Source organism: Lepidochelys olivacea (genome assembly GCF_965140295.1).
Source record: "Lepidochelys olivacea isolate rLepOli2 genome assembly, chromosome: 21".
Lineage (NCBI taxonomy): Eukaryota > Metazoa > Chordata > Testudines > Cheloniidae > Lepidochelys > Lepidochelys olivacea.
This window is the reverse complement of record NC_140431.1, coordinates 6,328,519-6,346,732: the sequence shown is the minus strand read 5'-3', so window position 1 is coordinate 6,346,732 and position 18,214 is coordinate 6,328,519. Positions and strand designations below refer to the sequence as shown.

The following is an 18,214-nucleotide window of genomic DNA, read 5'->3' as shown; positions in this document are numbered from 1 at the left end:
AGAAAGCAGCACATGCAGGGGAGAAACAAAAGGCTACCCCTGCCGCTAAAGACTTAATTAAACCTCAACATTTTCTCCATTCCTTTCTAAACAAATCAATGGGGACATTTTGGGTCTGGTCCCTTACAGGGACACCTGTTGCCTTTGGCTTAAGGCAGAATGCTGTGAAAGTGGTGATTATGGTTTCTACACATCTTAATCCTCCCCTTTGAAACATGACAGCTCCTGCACAGTTAAATGGTGTGCAAGTTGGCATGTCTGAATCCGTAAGTGACGTGGTCCACCTCCATCTCTGAGGCCTTGCCTACATGCGATTGCAGACATTTTTGCAACTGCATTGGTGCAAACCCCTAGTGTAAATAAGCAAAACTGCAATAAGCCACAGTGCATTGGTGCAGCTCACCCTCTGCTTGAAACCACATCAACCTGAACCAGTGCAAATGGCAGCTTTGCCCAGAATTTAGTGTGTTAACCACTAGGTTCCCCCACAAAAAGGTACTCCCAACAGCACCTAAACTATAAGATCACCATTTGGATTAGACGTGCATGTGGGTCTTCAATGCGCCAGTCTCTACTGCTGAAGGGTGTGTGTGGATGGGAATCACTGATGTAACAGATACAACACTTCTACTGCTGAGGGCTCCTGGCTGGTTCAATTACTAATGGTTCAAGTCTCAATTTTAGGTTCAGCCTGATATTTCAAAGGACAAGGGGGTTTCAGGGAAAAAGCTATGTCATTGCAGCTTTCTAAAGCCACACAGGTAGCTTGTGGAAGTTGACTTTGGGGTGGTAGTCTCCCTCCTTGAGAGCTGGCACTCCAAGCATGACAGGTTTCTTTTCAAAGCCACCCACCTGGTAGCACAGAGGAGAGATACACTTGATTAAAGGCTTCTTGCTACCTAGCTCAGTGGGGCTGGAGAGTGTCAGGTTCAAGGGGAACCTCCTGTCACTGAAGTAGCAAATCCGGCTGGATATTTAAGCAGACCCCTAAACAGTTTATGGAAGGAAATAGACAAAGTTAATTGACACAGGCTTTGTACAGAAAGAAGGGCACCAGGGAGGGGAGATGAGGGCTGGTTGGAAAAATGTGGGGTTTTTTTCCTGTTTTGGCAAAAATTTGTTTTGATGGAAATTTTTTGACTAGCTCTAGTGAAGACCCAGGTGTGGAAATGACTGATGGCAGGGAAGAGATGAACGTCTTCCCAGCAATTATGCATTCATGTTAGAATATTAAATAAAGACCAGGAAAGAATCTGCAATCCCATTTTTATTAGCTTCAAATCAAGAGTAGGTTTTATTTTTTATCAGTAATTTAATTTTAGTACATCTGTTGCAAAAAAACCTGTGGACATAAACAGTTTGGTAAGAAGGAAAGTACAAGAATCAGTTTCATAATTTAATGTTTTCCAAGATGACATTTCATTGTACCGTACCATATTCCTATATATTCTTCACCAAGAATACAGAGAGAACCTTCCATTCCAGTGTACAACTTGACAAACATCTGTGGAACAGTGCAGCTGGAAGAGGTTTTAGCTTCTTTCCAGCATTGTATTTCCTGTGTTAGTAGTGTATGAAGTGGCTTTCACCCTATTTGCACTTGGGGATAGCATCTGGATCAGATGCCCCTTCTTGGCAATTGTTTATTTGATTAATAATGGCAACTTTAGTGAAAGGGAACATTTTTGCAATAGCCTAAAAGAAGGATACTTAATCCTGCTCTACATTAGCACTTTCTGGGAAGTCTCCCTCTCGTGCAAACCCCTGGGTGGTAACAATGATGGGTGCACTAGTGCAAAGCATGCAGGATTAGATAACATGGTGGTTAAAATGCCAACGGCCTGTCTGCACTAAGGCTACCATCATTACTAGGGCAAGAGTGGGTGATTTCCTGAAAAGTGTGAGTGTAGACACAGCTTTAGTGTGCTAGGGCCCTTTCCAATGAGGTGCAGAGTGTTCTCAGCTCCCCCTGCACTGGAAGGGAACTGGGGTCATTCTGCACCATACAGAAACAAGCTAGGAATGGAAAACTAAAGATGAAAAAAGAAGAATATATCTTCTAGGTATCAACTTATTCAGTGAAAAGGGAAAATAGACGAACGCACAATTTTGATTTACTTTTCCTTTAAGTTGCAATTCATAATTCTGGCACCACGATCACATAGTGCCTCATGGGCTTACCAAAGAGAGACAGAAATACTTAAAAGCAACAAAAAAAAAAAAAAAGAGGAAAAGAAATCAGAGGCAGGCAATAGCACCTCCAAGATCTGGTGTACCACCAGTTGGAACTATGTAATTAGATCTTACCGAGATTTTTTAAAATTATTGTAAATTATGACCAAGATTTTCAAATGTCTAGTGACTGGGAGATCTCTTAAGTGGGATTTCAGAAAGTGCTGAACACCCACCTTCTGAAAACCAGGCCCCTGAAAAGTGTACCAGGTTGGGCCCCCAAAAGCACTAGTCTTTTCTGAAATGGCAACAGGCAGTAAATGTACAGAGGGGGCTGAGAAGGGGGCATATGCTCCTGTGGCCTTACCAGTATGTTAACTAGCACCCCTTCAGGCATATATATCCCTCTATTACACAGGTAAAATGCACCACAGCTCAGGAAAAATGTAAACAATGGATGGCATGTGAGCAGCAGGGAAAGTCTACTTAATGGCAAAAGCAAGCTTGCTGCAGTACCAGGGGCATTACACAGCATGCTCCACAGACATACTACTGCGGGGGGTATACATTCCGCATTTCATGCTGTCTTTAAACTACACAGCACCAGGATTTTTAGGCTTCTGGGGTTTGATCTCGCAAAGTGCTCAGTGACTTCAGTTTCCATTGACCTCAGCTCAGTACCTTGCAGATCAGTGCTTCAGTCTTTTGGGAATACAAATAATGATCCATTTGGATGAAATTCGCCCGTGTAGAGGGCTGGGACAAGGTGTAGGCACCACTTAAATCCTAATTAAATTCCTACTTTAGTGGGACTTAAGCCTTCCAGATAGGACCTGGGTAGTGCCTAGGCCTTGCACTGGCCCTTTCCACAGGGGTGAATTTCGTGGTACAGTAAAGGAGTGGGGGTTATGAAAGGAGATGGATATATCCAGAAAATAAATCTCTATTTTCTGGCCATTTCCACCAGTTTTTCTATGTTGTGCTTGTTCTGTGTCTCCTTAACATTCTCTCCCCCAAGCTCCATCCCACAGCATTTCCCTTTAATATTAGCATGTGTCTAATGGCTGCAGGTGAAGGTAGGGAGATGAGGTGGTGTGGAAATCAGAGGTTTTTTCTATTGCTCCAGTTCTCTTCTGCCATTTCAAGTTTCCCTTTACTTTTTGGCAGGCTTTGTATCTGCTGACAGCAGCCTCATTGCTTTTCATCTCTATGCAAATTACCATCCGCAATAACCTAGTTCCAGAACAAAATGCAATGTCAATAAGCAGCTGCTTTGTATACCCCAAGTTGCTGCCATCCCATGATTCACCTTGATAGCTGCTCCTCTCCCCATTTCTTTTGTCTCACAGCTCGTGGGAGTTTGCATGAGGCTCTGGGAGCTTGCTGATATCAGAGTTCTGAATCAGCTGGTAAAGAAACTCCACTTGTTTCTCATAGCCCTCAATTGAGATCCTCTCATTCAACCCATGGACTCTGTTAAAGTGAGAAGAATATTTTTCATTACAATATGCATGAGCCACCTACATTGGAACTGCAAACCCAGTCCAGGCTGCTGATTCCCCAGTTCTCTTTATAAAGGCTCAGGAATGTCAGGACGTTAAGTAGGAAACAGTGTGAGACAAATAAAAATCTACAGAACAATGCACTCCAAGCAAGATCTTTTCCTGAGGCCAGCATAAATGGCTTACTGATTTTAAGGCCAGAGCACAGTGGGTAAGACCATGGAGTGGGTAGAAAGGGCAGGCAAGCGGAAGTATAGTAGGCACCGTAGGTCCCTGCACTGACATACCAGAGGCCCTTTGAGTCAGAGGGCAGAACAGCTACCTGGGCACTCTGCTCCTATTTCAGTTCCACTCGCATGGAAAATAAAATTGATGCACTAGCAAGTGAACCAACTCCTAGCATGGTTAATACTTTTGTATTCACATAACTCCCAGATTTAAAGAGTTAATCAAGTGGGAGTACCATGTTTGTGCTGGCATGTGGACATGCATATTAAACAAGGGCTTCACACTAGAACCAAACCTTTCAGAACCCTGAATTGTATTTCTGATCCAGCCAACCCTTCAAGTTCAGCTGTCCCGGTGGAAGGGATGTTTGAACCAGGTCCTGTCTACATTTTAAATAGAGATGAACCGGGGCTAACTCTTTCACAGCAGTTCTCATCCATTATGAGTGCAGCACCCAACTCTGCAGGAAATGGGTGGTTTTTGTGATTCTGAGGCACCCATATGGCCACACCATGGCATAAAAATTTGGTTTTCATTCTCTAGGCCAGCACATGCTAATTTTCTTTCTATAGTCCCTTTAGCATTCCCCCCACAAGCAGAATATAATACCTGGGTAAATCGTCCGGTTTAAAGACCAGTGGGTTAAATCGATAAATGGCATCTGTGAGCTTAGTGAAGTGCCGGCTGTCTGTGTTTCCAATACAAATACCTGGAAAACAAACCCACGGGTCAGGCTGTCTCAGCACAAGTGAAACCAATTAGCTGTCAAGGAAAAAGGCTTGGCTGATGTAGCATTTCTACGCTTTGAAAACTTAAACACCTTTAGAAAACAAATTATTGTTCCCATGTCAGCACGGGAAATAAAGACTGCTGGAACTCTTTCAGCAACGAGAGGAGCGGAGCACTACACCTCATTGGCTTCAATGGGAGTTGTGGTGCCCAGCACCTGTCGGGATCAGGCTCTTATTCTTCTATGTGTAAATTTCAAACTTAAGTCCCTATCCCATAAGCTGTGTAGCACCAGCGTATAAGGACTTTAGATAGTCAGGTACAGCACAGAAGATGAAAGATGGTTTTGCCAGTCATGGAAGTGCAAAGTGAAAGGCTAAAATGAGAAGACCTCCCCTGCTACTCCTAACATCCCTGAAGAGATTTCCTGGGGTGTTTTGCAGGGAGACTCAATTCAAAGTTCATTGTTTCTGCCAGTTTCCTGTTTGCTTTTTCTATTTCTCCCATAACTCAACACACACACACTTTAAAGCAGAGAGATGGAACCTAACAGAAGAGGGAACAACAGCTGTTTCCAGTCGTTAACAGCTGAGGTGGAGGGATACACAGAAATGGAAACAAAGCAACTGGGGATGGTGGGGGGCCCATAGGAATGTGGAAGTATAAGAGGAAACAATAATCATCATGAGTGGCGCTTACCTGGAGCTATGTTGCTGACATCGGGGAAAACATCCAGTAGGGTTCTTCGGAAAATCTGGACTCCAAAGGCATGATTATCCCAGGGGCTGATAGGCAGTGGGTCAAAGGCTTCCTGTAGGTGTATCTTTACTCTGTCATCAGCAATAGTGTTTTTGACGATCTCTAGCACCTACGAACACACCCAGAGGAACAAATAAGCAAAGGGAATGAGAGTTTTCCTTGTGGATGTCTGTGTAGGTGCCAGTTTCAAGGCTTGCCTTGTAAATCAATTGCCAGCTATGGCTCCAAATGAAGACATACAATCAGGACAGGGACCATGTAGTGGCCTCATGGTGGAAGTCTGTTTTCCTCTTAGACCTACTCAAGTGTGAGAGATCAGGTCACCTTCTAGTGGCTACAACTGTCAGAAGATAAGCCTTAATACTATTACATAAGCATGTATGGTCCATGGCAAGATTCCCAAACCATGGATCACCATGTACCACTGGTAGTATGTGAGCTCGATGTTTCATCAATTCACTTCACAATTTTTTTAAGGCGGTGGTATGTGAACCAATGAAGTGTGGGAGCCACTTGTCTATGGGTTACTCTGAAGCAAGAGTGACTCCCAAAGGCTGCTTAATATAGCTGCAAGTCTACATTTCATAGAGGGCATCCCTCAGAATCCAGGCTATCTCCTGTCCTCCATATTTAGAAGGTAGTGTTTAGAATCCAAAGTGAGTCTTCAAAAAGAGTCCTGTAAAACAAGCCACTGAGGATCTCTCTCATTTATACTGCATTCATCACTGTGATATCTGGCACATATAACAAACACTAAAGCAAACAACTGGCCCAAAGGGACAATCTTCCCTGGTTACAGGCCCAAATAAAGAAAAAGACACAATGGACACATGCATCTTATACTATGTGCTTGATAAATTTGGCTCTGGCAACTGCGAATTGCAGAACACTTCCTTCCCCCTAGACTCTAAACTTGGGGACAGACACTGATAGCTTTCTGATGGAAAAGACCTGCTGCAACAGGGGATAAGGTATTCTCAGCTGGCCAGATGCCATTACGCTCAGAGATTTACAGAAGACAACCAGGAGCTTGACTTGCACCTGGAAACATAAAGGAAGCCAGCACAGAGCACAGATATTACATGCTCACATCTGCAAAATGCAGGCAGGCAATTTTGCACTACATGAACCTTCTAAGGGGTCTTCTATGGAACCTTAGGTAGAGTGTATTACAACCGCGCAGTCCGGAGGTTGCAGAGGCAAGGTCGACAACAGAGAGGAAAGCTTGCAAACTCCAGACCAGTCAACAACTGTCTATTTCAAAGGTATAGGAAAGTTAAGTAAATGATATGTCAGGGACAAATGTCATGATGAAAAAAAAAGGTGAACAAAAGTGTAACATGCAGACATTACCTCTTCAACCTTTTGTGATGGGTGGATCCGAAAATTCACAGTTGCTTTTGCGGAAGGTGGGATGACATTGGACTAGAGGGGAAAAAGGAGGTACAAACAATACAGAGAAAGTCATAAGCAGAGTCAAAGGCAAATCACAGAACTGCCACTGTAATATTACATCATCCTGCTATCAAAAAAGTTAAACTACTGCTCATGCAGTTCCAGAGCTCACTGTTTTAAGGCCTCTACCAGCTCCCATTGAAATAAATGCCCAAACCTTCCACCATTTGATCGTTGTAAACATTAGTCATTGACAACACAGGTAGTTATGTAAGGAATAGGCACTTTTCATTTAGAATTTTTTCTCTGTGTGAGAAAGGGCTTGGCATAGTTCTTTTTAAATAATAACTTCATTTTATATGAAGTCACTCTTCCAAAAAATCCTCCTTTATAGCTGAGTCCACTGCCTCAAAGCACACCAGACATGACCCATGTACATCACTTAACAGCATAAGTACAGGTATGGAATTCCTGTTTTCTACAAAATATATTTTATACTTTAAGTATGCAAGTTACACAGTCTTTGAACACACACAGTAAAAAAGCAAAGCAAACAACATGTTATTTCTCTTCTCACCACTCAGTGTCACTGTTTACCTATTATATCTTGACAGGTTTCAGAGTAGCAGCCCTGTTAGTGTGTATCCGCAAAAAGAAAAGGAGGACTTGTGGCACTTTGGAGACTTTTCTATTATATCTTGTTTTCTGGACAAGTGATCCTTTTCAGTAAAGATTTCCTTTGAGGAATGCACAAAGTAGCCAAACTATTAATTGCTCTCATTGGTGTTTCAGAGCTATAATTCTCAACTGTTCTGGGTAACTGCACCTATTTATCAGGTTAAGATCTTGACTGTACCAGCCAGAACCTGCTGCCTCTCACTCTGCTGTGCTTGCTCTAACCCACTGTGGAGTTTAGGGATATCAGTCTTGTGATCATGGGACAAAGGTCCCATCTATAGTAGGAAGTTGTCCTGTTGCTGAAAATGGGTGGTCCAAAGTCTCAATCACGCTTCGTGTAACAGGACTGAAAGTGTTTTTTATCCTGTTTACATTAGCACTTAAACCATTTTCAGCACCAGTTGAGAAAGAACTGGATAACACATATGGTCATCAATGAAACAATTTTCTATTGTAAACCCTAAGGTTTGAACTGGGCTACACTTTCAGATGGAGTGAGGTTGGCAAAGCATGAAGGCCCAGTACAGAGGCCGAGTTTAAAATTAAGTGTAGGAGGAGACTAGAAAACCATTCATAGTGGTACATCTAGCAGTATGTGGGAACCACCATTCTAAATAATACAGGCATTCTCCTCACGCTATGTAGAGGAAACATCAAATGCACACATGAAGCTACCTTGATTCCTGCATTAAACATGGTGATTGCTGTGGTGGTCCGAATCAAGGCATTAGTGGACGGCTTCTGCTCGAAAATTCTGCATGAAAATAAGTTTTTAAAAGGAGTTTTGTACTTATAAAAGATATAAATGACAACAGTGAGAATTAAATTGATTAAACCACTCTATGCATTAACAGAGCAGCTACAGTATGTTTCAATTATTAATTAAAGCAAGGTAAATGCTTTACAGTCTGATAAACTGAGAAATAGGATGGCTGATTTCCACGGAAGATCAGGCTGATTAGCAAGAAAGCTAGAGGACTAAAGTTTGTAAATGGATATTAGTTCCCATATTTCACGGGGGCAGAGGCTGGGAGTGTGGAAGAGGAGATGTGTTCCCTTACCTGCTGATGATAGGTGAGAACAGCCACAGGTTGGTCATGATGAGATTGAGAGGAAAACGGAACTAAGTGGCAAGAGAAAACAAAAATACACCAATTATCAAAATTCCAGCTTTAGAGACTAAAGTGATCTCACTACTCAGTGCAGAACACAGGGTTAAAGGATCACTGCTATGTACAGTATGAGAGGGATGCTGCAAAGGGAGAACTATTGCACTTAAGCTTTGAATTCTCCTTTCTGAGTTAAATGATTTTAACAGAGACAAGGAAACCCCCCTACGTAATTTACGTCTGGGGCTACTTTTAATTTATTAATATTAATAATGTAAAACTTGAGAATGAAGCTACAGTTGAATCCTTACCTCTGAAGCCAAGTGCTCAAGAATCATAATTTCTGGTCCATGGCCAAACAGATTGGGCATGGGATTCTGCTCCAACCTACAACACGCAAATGAGCATGTGAAAAAAAACCCTCATTTTACATTATTGCAGAAAACAGGTTGCATTTTTATTCATGGATTTTGCCAAGAGCTTGAAATGTAGCCACATTTTTCTTAGCTCACAAATCAAGGAGAACAATTTCACCATGGATTTCAGAGCATTCCTGTCTCATCCAAAGATATTATTTTGGGGAGGATGAAGAGATAGCCAAGGTTGCCTCCCAATGAGAAGGAAGGGACAGTAAGGGAGATGTGGAATCTAAAAAAATGGTAGGCCAAAAAGATAGCAAGTCTCTCTTTATTTTAGGCACTTTATAAAACAACACCCTTGCCCCCATCAATCTATTCTGTATCCACTGGGACAGGGAGGCTGAGAAGCAGGAGCATTATCTTGTACCAGAGCCTATGGGAAATAACATTTTGATACCACATCATGTTTATTTGCCTGCATAGATATCACCTGTAGGCAGCAGATACAGTCAAGAAAGATTCTTGGAGAGAAATTCTGGCAACAAACAAAAGGAAGGAACAAAAATAGCTTCATGTCACCTTTGCAGATACCCAAATTCTGGCGCTACTGAGTGACATTTAGGCCCTTGGTGTAAGTCTGAGTAGCCCCGATGATGCTCTAATTTATGCCTGGCTTTTTAAGGTCCCTAGGGACCATTCCAGGAACTGCGAACAGCTGGAGTGCAGAGGTGCTCCAGCCATGCCCTCTTCCCCTGTCCACAACCCCTCTGCCAGGGGTTGCATATCAGCACTTATCTGAGCCATAAGCTTCAGTTTTAATCATCCTCAGAGAGGTACAATATCTAGCGCTGAGGTCAAGTCTGTTTAAGGAGATTGTGCATGACAGTCTGAGGCCTGTTACACAGCCAGGTAAACTCTCACCTGGACAACGCTGCTGCAAGAATACCAATACTCGTCTCCTTAGAAGGGGCAGAGGAGTGACCTTGCTCTTTTTCCACGCTGAAGTTCGCTGTAATTGCACCCTTCTCTGTGATAGCTATTCTGATGAACGAGAAATAACTTCATCAAGCCGATTCCAAATATTACATAACTGGAGTTCTTCAGCCTCCACAGATTGTAGACAGAGGGGGCTGATACGCTTATTTTTTAGAACCAGATAAAAATACTGTAAGAGCAGCAGCAACAACAAAAAGCATTGAAAGCCACACCTGAGTGATAGGAGCATTGGGGTCTTGGCTTTTTCTCCAGATTTCACATCATACAACTAACACACTTGCTCTGGCACAGCTGCAGTACCCTGCTTGTGACAGCACGCTGAGAGACTGAAAGCAAGTGCACTCGGAAGGCTCTTTGCTTACGTGTTGAACCACAGCTGCAGTATAGTTGACAGACCAAGTGTCTTAAAACCAAATGTCATTTAAGTATAACAAGACAGTTTCATGGTAATTAAAAGGAATTAATGATTACAAACACCTCTGTGGAGGTTGACAATAGGAAATACTTATCCTATGCAGTGTTAGCCTTAAACAACAGCATTTTAAATCTAGTTTGATGTCAAGGGCCAATTGCTGTCTTATTAATTCTAAACTGCATTCATATTTCAAAATATAGGTATCATATTTTCCATTGGGAGACTGGCCCATGCACTTGTCAATTTTATATGCTCCCACAGCCAACACTAAGATTATGGGGCTCTCTTTTTGACTACAGTTCTGCATGAAAACCAGAATGCTTCCCACAAAAACTAAATTGCAGCTTTGGAGAAGGAAATGGATTTGTAAAACTGAAACACCTATACGCAGTCAGATCTGACCCTTCTACCAACAGTGTCTGATAGTGCCCGTGTTCATCACATTTGTTTTATCATCAAATTCTTTATATCACAATTCCAAATCCTGTTAGCACCAGGTTGTCTTTTCCCTGCTTTTTATAACAAATAAATGAGACTGACTCATCACAGGGCTTCCTAAATTAACCTTCAGGTGATATTTCAGTGAGGCCGCTGAGGGATCCCAGATCTTCAGAAGATTGTCTACCACAGACGGAAAGGGACAGAATTCATAACTCAACAGATATCCCATTTCCTCATTCTTTCCCTCTCAAGATAAAGGGTCACCCTTGCACTTCCTCAGAAAAGGTACAAATCAAGCTTACAAGCTGCATGCCAAAGACAAACTTTTGTTTTTAAACACTTCACAGCTACATCAGGGTCACTATCTAAGCAGACCAAAGAGAAACACTATTGATTGCATGTCCCATCCTGCCATTTGCAAAGTAGCAAATGGCAGTCAGAAGGCTGAAACACTGATTGCCACAACGGTGAACCAGCCTCAGGTTCTGCTGCCAAAACCTCAACTACACACCAAAGTTACTAAATTTTTATCTAAAGAAAAAAAATAAAATCCATGGGCAGCTATAAACGACAGCCTAGAAGACAGCTACGTATAAATATGGGCATCTCCATCCTCAGCCCTGTGACTCAGCTGCAACCTAGCCAAACTCACCTACTCAAGTAAACAAGGAGGTATAAGAAAAGTGTGATACAGTGATTGGTGGGATGAAAACCATAGGGTGGTTTTCCCAGCCAAGTGCTCCATGCATTAACTAAGGATGCCCAATGTTTGCAACACTGAGAGCTGCAATGAAAACCTGACAGGAGCCTAAGAGCCACACACAAATGTATGTAAGTATGTAAATATACTTAATTCTTAAATATGCACACAACCCGAATATTTGCTTGTATTTATATTTACACTGAGATGAACAGAAACTGCAATCAAATCACCAGCAATAAAACCCTGCAGTTCATCAGCTGTGTCTTCACCAAGGAAGAAAAGGGCAGCTGCAGGCAACATTTTAAGATGCCATAGAGGGCCTGTATGTTGAATTATGGACACCCCTGCATTAGTCCAAACTAGAAGACTCTCTCATACTTACCCATAAAGCCAGGGATCAGGCTCATTGTGTTAAATTCTCTTCTTTCCTTACTTACACTGCTACTGGCTTCTTTATTCCCTCCAAGAACCCATCTAAGATAACGCTTCCCTCATCTAGCAGGAAAGAAAGCTTCACTCCTCTAGCTTCCAGCAGAGCTGCAATCTTCATTGCTCCCTTACGACCTGATACCTATGAGAGTCCAAATCAGAGGAATTGCCATGCTGAATCGCACAAGCAGTCCATCTAGTACAGTATCCTGACTCTGACAGTGACCAGTGCTACATGAGAAAGATGCAAGAAACCCCAGAGTGAGCAATTATGAAATAACCTGTCCATAAGGTGAAGTTTCTTTCTAACCCCCATCAATTAGTGGTTGCTTATGCTCTGAAGCAGGAGAGTTTACATCCAGTCTAATATAACTGAAGATGTTCTCATTATTCATGAGAAGCCTCAATGCTACCTCACAGCAATGAGCTCTATATCTTAATTAGACATTGTTTAAAAAGGTATTTAATTTTATCATTTCTTGTCTTTCAATTTTACTGAACGCCCTTCTTGTCTTTATAAGAAAGGGTAGCAGAATTACCCAATCATTCTCTATTTCTAGCCCTATGTCATTAAAGAAGACTCTGTTAGATAACACTGTTCACCTGCAACAGTCAAAAACATCTTAACCTGGATTTTCACATTTCACTCATACACTGTACTTTTTATGTCTGACAGCCCTAGAAAAGCCATACCAAAGAACAGTATGGATTTACCCTTTTCCTCTCTTTCCACTGAGCAAAACCCTGACACCCAGGTCACTGAGAGCTGAACTGTCAATATATACCTATGACTGCAATGCTCTAAAGTTGATTTAGTCAAGTACAAGGACAATGCAGGCAACTGGCTATCCAAGAATCAAGCTGCTGTTATAGGAGGAAACAAGAGAGAGAGAGACAGACTGAGAGAAATACCTCTTCGTCATGTCCAATGCTGATATAGAAAGACCTGCGAGGTCTGTAGTCTCTTCTCAGCAGGAATTCTAGAGCTTGCAGAATACCCTGTGGAACAGAGGCAGCATGTTAGTCACTGTGTCGTTTTGCTTTCTGAGATTGAAAAGAAGAGCTACTTCATATGGCGAAGAACATGAAGATGTAAAGGAAATCCGGTACTTTCACAGTCCTCAAGCAGGCTTCATTCTTTTAACTATTTCAGGGGTTTTTTTTTCACTCCACCTAGTTGATGATAATCATATTCTTTTGCAAATACAATCCAACAGACTTAATAATCCTTAAAACTCAGTGTGTTACATAATATCAGAATAAATATATAAAACAGTATGGGCTTGATCCTACTCTTACTGGAGGCCAAGGCAAACTCCAACTCGTTTCGAAGGGAGCATGATTGGGGTCTCTATGTCTGAAAACCTCACACTTAACTGAGCCTTTAAATTGCATCTAGACTGCATATGGTATGGCTCTCGCTAGTTGTAGCAAATCCATTACTTTAATGAGAATTAACTTTTTATACAAAAACATTACTAAGGAAGAACAAAGAGAAAAATAAGAACAGTGGGGATGAATTTTGTAATCCGTTAACACTTGTGTTTTTTTCCAGTCTCATCTATTTTTTTTTTCTTCCTAAACTGTGGTCATTGTCTAATCAGCAGTGGTTAGTTTGTATTTCTGCTGTCTTGCCAGCATCCATTTTGCCTCATACATTGCAATGGTTAATTTTGATGTAGTTGTTTCTGGGATTATTACTGCCACTCGCAATAGCTAACTAGTTCCAAAACAGAAGATCTCAAATCACAAAACTATGAGACTGTTAATTATTTACCCATCAGACCCTGAGCAAAAACATTCCTTAGAGCTTTTCTGAAATGAGGTAACAGAGAAGACATACTATAGCAGAATTTTTGTTGTCTACTGTTCCTCGTCCATAGATGAAACCGTCAAGTTCCTCAGCAGAGAAAGGAGGGACATGCCACCCCTCTTGAGAAGCTGGGACTACATCCATGTGTGCAAGCAGCATGTAGGGCATGAGCTGTGGGTCAGAACCCTGGACAGTGAAGAGATGGCTGTATCCTCCAATGATCTCATGTTGAATGAACTTGGTAGAAAATACAGCAGGAAAGACTGTTTAAAAATAAATTCAAAAGAAGAGAGAAATATACAAAGGAGAAAATCAGCAAGGTCTTTTCTATTCCACCACCAAAATTATTGGGAATATGACATGAACCTGTTAGCGGAATTTTGCCACTGACTTTAATGGAAGCATGGTCGACAGTGAATTTTAACAAGGATGGCAATAAGACTACAAAGCTTGAGACGTTGCAGGCAGCAACTGTGCAAGCTTCCCTCAAACAACGTTACCAAACTGTCCCAATCTGCAGTGGAAACCCTCAATAGCTTTGTCTCCCTTGGCAAAAACAGGACCTGTAACTCACCACCACTGCAGCTGTGTTGGACGATGGAACCTTCAGACAGGCTTAGGCTTTTTTATCACAAGGTTCTCTAACTCTCTTCAGAGCAGGGTCATGACATGGTAGTAAAAAGACACCTATGCCCTGTCTATGCTACAGTTTCTACCATCAGTGGAGATACACCACAGTTGAACTGCAGGTCCCATTTTGGCCCCTATGATAATCCATTCCTCTTTTGAGAAAAATCAAGATTAAAAAGTGCTACACCAAACAAAGTACTATTCCATTATATTCAGAATCTAAACCTTCTACTCAATTTGTTGCCAACCTCCTGCCCTTTTATTAAAAATATGTAGGAACGTAAATTCTGTACCTTTTTTAATATAATTCCCAAATTCTGCCAAGGCTGTTGTATTTTGGTCTTCTGGAGAGAAGGAAACTGTTTGAATTTTGATGGCACCTTAAATGAAAATATGAAGTAGAGGATTTTTGGCAATGATGTCAAACAGTCTGACAGTCATTTTAACTGATTTGAGCCAGTAAGGAAGAGGGGGCACTAATTTATTTAGTATGGCAAAGGGACATCTCAAGATGTACAACTGCAGAATACAGACAAACTGTGTTTTGTATGTCAGCGGGATGAGATATTGGAGAAGACTGTCAGTGAGAGGAAACAAAGACTGCAGGTGTATGGAATTCTGGTTCCAGTTAAGACAAGTCTATCTGCTGTGGGAAAGCATAATAATTCATTTACTGACCCATTTCAGCTTTGCAGTACATTCATTTGGCAGACTCTAAAACATATATACAGCTTTCTGGGCAAGTTTTTCCTTGCCATCCACTGCAAATATGGTGCAGCCGCATGGATTCACCGACTCCTTATTGTCCCTCTTCTATAGACTTAATATTATGTTTATGAACAAAGGATGAGGAATGGGCCAACCAACAACAATAATAGCACCTTGCATTTACAGACCATCTTTGAACGCAAAGTGCTTTATAAACAGCTATACTGCTCTGAGACACCCAGGCCCCTGGTTGTGGAATCCTTCAATATCCTCTCCTTTTTCATTAATATCTACATTGGACCACTCAGCAAGATTGTCAGAGGCACATGTCACCGATACACATATGATACTCAGGTGTATGTGCCTTCCACTATCTCCAAGACACAACTCCAGGTTTTGCTTAGGATATCTGTTGGGGTCAAAGTATATGACTGCAAATGTAAATATACCAGGTATTTTGAGACAGGCACCAGTATCATCCAGTGCTAAAGAATCTTAACTGATAACAAGAAATGAATTATACAGAGGAGCTATTAAAACAATATTATTCCTTTCTTTCATTTGTCAGCAGAAGAAACAAATCCTGGTTTGTTTTTTTTTAAGACATGATTTTCAATCTTTTTGTTCGGCAGTTTTTCTTCCTTCCCTACCACCCATAGCATGTACTTTCTGCAGTGTCCTGGAAGCAGGGCAGGAGGGATGTGCCTTATGGAGATACAGGGAGGTTGTCAGTTTCAGGGTGGTGCCTCAGTTGCTGGAGGGCAGCCAGTGGGGGGTGTCAGAGCTTGAGGATGGGTTAGCCGTTTCCTTGGGAACATGTCAGTGTCTGAGAAGAGGTGCTGGGAGGGGAGCAGGCCAATGTCTAAGCAAGCAATAAGGGGCTGAACAGATGCTTAAAAGTAAAGTGACGCAATGGGAAGAAGATGCTAGTCTGGGGGGGGGCAGTGTCAGCTGAGGGAGCGCTAATGCTCAAGCAACTCTGTCTGTGGGTGTCTGTGCCTGAGGGTGCATGGTACACACGGGAGAGAAGTGCCCACTGAGGAAATTCTGCCTGGGACACCAGACTAGAGAGGTCAGTGCTCTGGGGGTCTCGGTAAATGGATGGCGTTAGTAGCTGATGAGGAGGCATCAGTACTTAAGGGATTTCTGGGGGCTCAGTTTATTCAGGACAGGTTTGGTCCCTAGAGAATTCAGCTGGAGGATGAGTCCTGGGTGGAGGGGGGTTTCAGAGCACTCACTCTCAAGAGGGCCCTTGGATGGGGTCTTAGCCTCAAAGAAAATGGGGGGAGGCAGCCTGGTAGAAGTTGCTTGGGAGAGGATCATGATGGAGTTTTGGTGGCCAGAGGAGGTGCAGTTAGGGAATGTAACTTTAGGGATCCAAAGGGGTGTACTCCTCAGCAGAGATGGAGTTCTGGGGTCCCGGGCGGGGAGAGGCTTAGCCAGGAACGGGCAGGGGCTGAAAATGGTCTGTCATCAGGGGGATCAATCAGGGATGGGGGGAGTTATTTAGGATGGGATTATAATCTCCAGGATTTGTCAAGGGGTGGAGGTGGTTCTGTTGGTGGGCACCTGCTGGGGATTGGGGTTTTGCCCCAGATTTGTGTGCGTGTGTGTAAAGTGGGGGAGGGGGTATCTGTGGAAAGATTTAGTCTGGGAGCAGGAGTTCTTGGGAGCAGTATTAGTCTGGGGAATCCCAGGGGAGGGGGCTAATCTGGGAGTGAGAGGTTGTCTAGTGGGAGAATTAGTCTGGGGTGAAGGGCCTCCGGGGTGGGGTGGGGTTAGTCAGGGGCAGTCACCCCTGGAGATCAGAAGGATTAGTTTGAGCGTGTCCCCCCAGGGGTGGAGGTTAGTTGGGGGGGTACCCCCTGGAGGTGGAGGTTAGTTGGGGGGGTTGGCGGGGGGGTACCCCCTGGAGGTGGAGGTTAGTTGGGGGGGTTGGCGGGGGGGTACCCCCTGGAGGTTAGTTGGCGGGGTTGGCGGGGGGGTACCCCCTGGAGGTGGAGGTTAGTTGGGGGGGTTTGCAGGGGGGTACCCCCTGGAGGTGGAGGTTAGTTGGGGGGGTTGGCGGGGGTACCCCCCGAGGGTGGAGGTTGGCTGGGGGGGTTGGCGGGGGTACCCCCCGAGGGTGGAGGTTGGCTGGGGGGGTTGGCGGGGGTACCCCCTGGAGGTGGAGGTTAGTTGGGGGTTGGCGGGGGGGTACCCCCTGGAGATGGAGGTTAGTTGGGGGGGTTGGCGGGGGGGGTACCCCCTGGAGATGGAGGTTAGTTGGGGGGTTGGCGGGGGGTACCCCCCGAGGGTGGAGGTTAGTTGGGGGGTTGGCGGGGGGTACCCCCTGGAGGTGGAGGTTAGTTGGGGGGTTGGCGGGGGGGTACCCCCTGGAGGTGGAGATTAGTTGGGGGGGTTGGCGGGGGGGTACCCCCTGGAGGTGGAGATTAGTTGGGGGGGTTGGCGGGGGGTACCCCCCGAGGGTGGAGGTTGGCTGGGGGATAACGGGGGTTTGGCTGGGGGTACCCCCGGGGTCGGGGTTACTTGGGGGCCAGGGAGTCCCAGGGATGGGGGGTTGGCCTGGGGGGCCGGGGCGCTCCCCCGGGGATGGGGGTCTGAGGGGTCCCGGCCCCTTCACCTCTCAGCGCCTCTTTCAGCTCCTGCCTGTCGCGGGCGCTGAGCTCGAAGCCCAGCGCGGCCCGGCGCCCCCCGAGCGGCGGGCCCGGCGGCGGGCGGAGGACGTAGGCCCGCCCCAGCACCACGGCCAGCAGGGCCACCGCGGCCCCGCACAGCCCCAGGCAGGCGGCCCAGGCCGCCCCGCGCAGCCGCCCCGCCATGCCGCTCCGCTCGCCTCGCGCGCCGCCCGCCAATCACCAGCCCCCAACTCAGAGACTCCGGCCAATCGGAGGCTTCGTTCGGCCTTCGCTGCAAGGCCTGCTGGGAGTTGCAGTTCCCTGGCCCTGGCAGCTGTTTCCGGCAGCTTGGCCGCTCACGTGGCGTGCCCAGAGCAGGGCGCTGGAGGCCGGGCTCTTGGGGCCTGCTCCCAGCCCCGGCAGAGTGTGGGGCCCACCACAGGGGCTGGGTCTGTGTCTGCTGGCTCCCTTTGTGACCTCAGGCAAATCACTTCGCCTGAGTATCCCCATGCGTAAAATGGTCATCAGAC

The 18,214-nt window shown here is 44.6% G+C and overlaps 1 protein-coding gene across 2 annotated transcripts; it reads right to left on the bottom strand.

The window, feature by feature from the left end:
• Positions 1 to 2,822: 2,822 nt before the first annotated feature.
• PM20D1 (peptidase M20 domain containing 1) lies at positions 2,823 to 17,910 on the bottom strand. 2 transcript variants are annotated; one of them, XM_084611549.1, is made up of 13 exons: positions 17,690 to 17,910; positions 14,652 to 14,738; positions 13,759 to 13,991; positions 12,828 to 12,914; positions 11,924 to 12,057; positions 9,853 to 9,972; positions 8,884 to 8,959; positions 8,525 to 8,586; positions 8,139 to 8,217; positions 6,744 to 6,815; positions 5,331 to 5,499; positions 4,512 to 4,611; positions 2,823 to 3,645 (listed from the first exon to the last, which is right to left on the bottom strand). In XM_084611549.1, exons 1-13 carry the CDS (start codon positions 17,886 to 17,888, stop codon positions 3,516 to 3,518), a joined length of 1,548 nt encoding a protein of 515 aa, XP_084467675.1. In that variant the 5' UTR covers positions 17,889 to 17,910; the 3' UTR covers positions 2,823 to 3,515. The 2 variants fall into 2 exon arrangements, with proteins under 2 accessions (XP_084467675.1, XP_084467676.1); XM_084611550.1 differs by lacking the exon at positions 9,853 to 9,972.
• Positions 17,911 to 18,214: the final 304 nt, after the last annotated feature.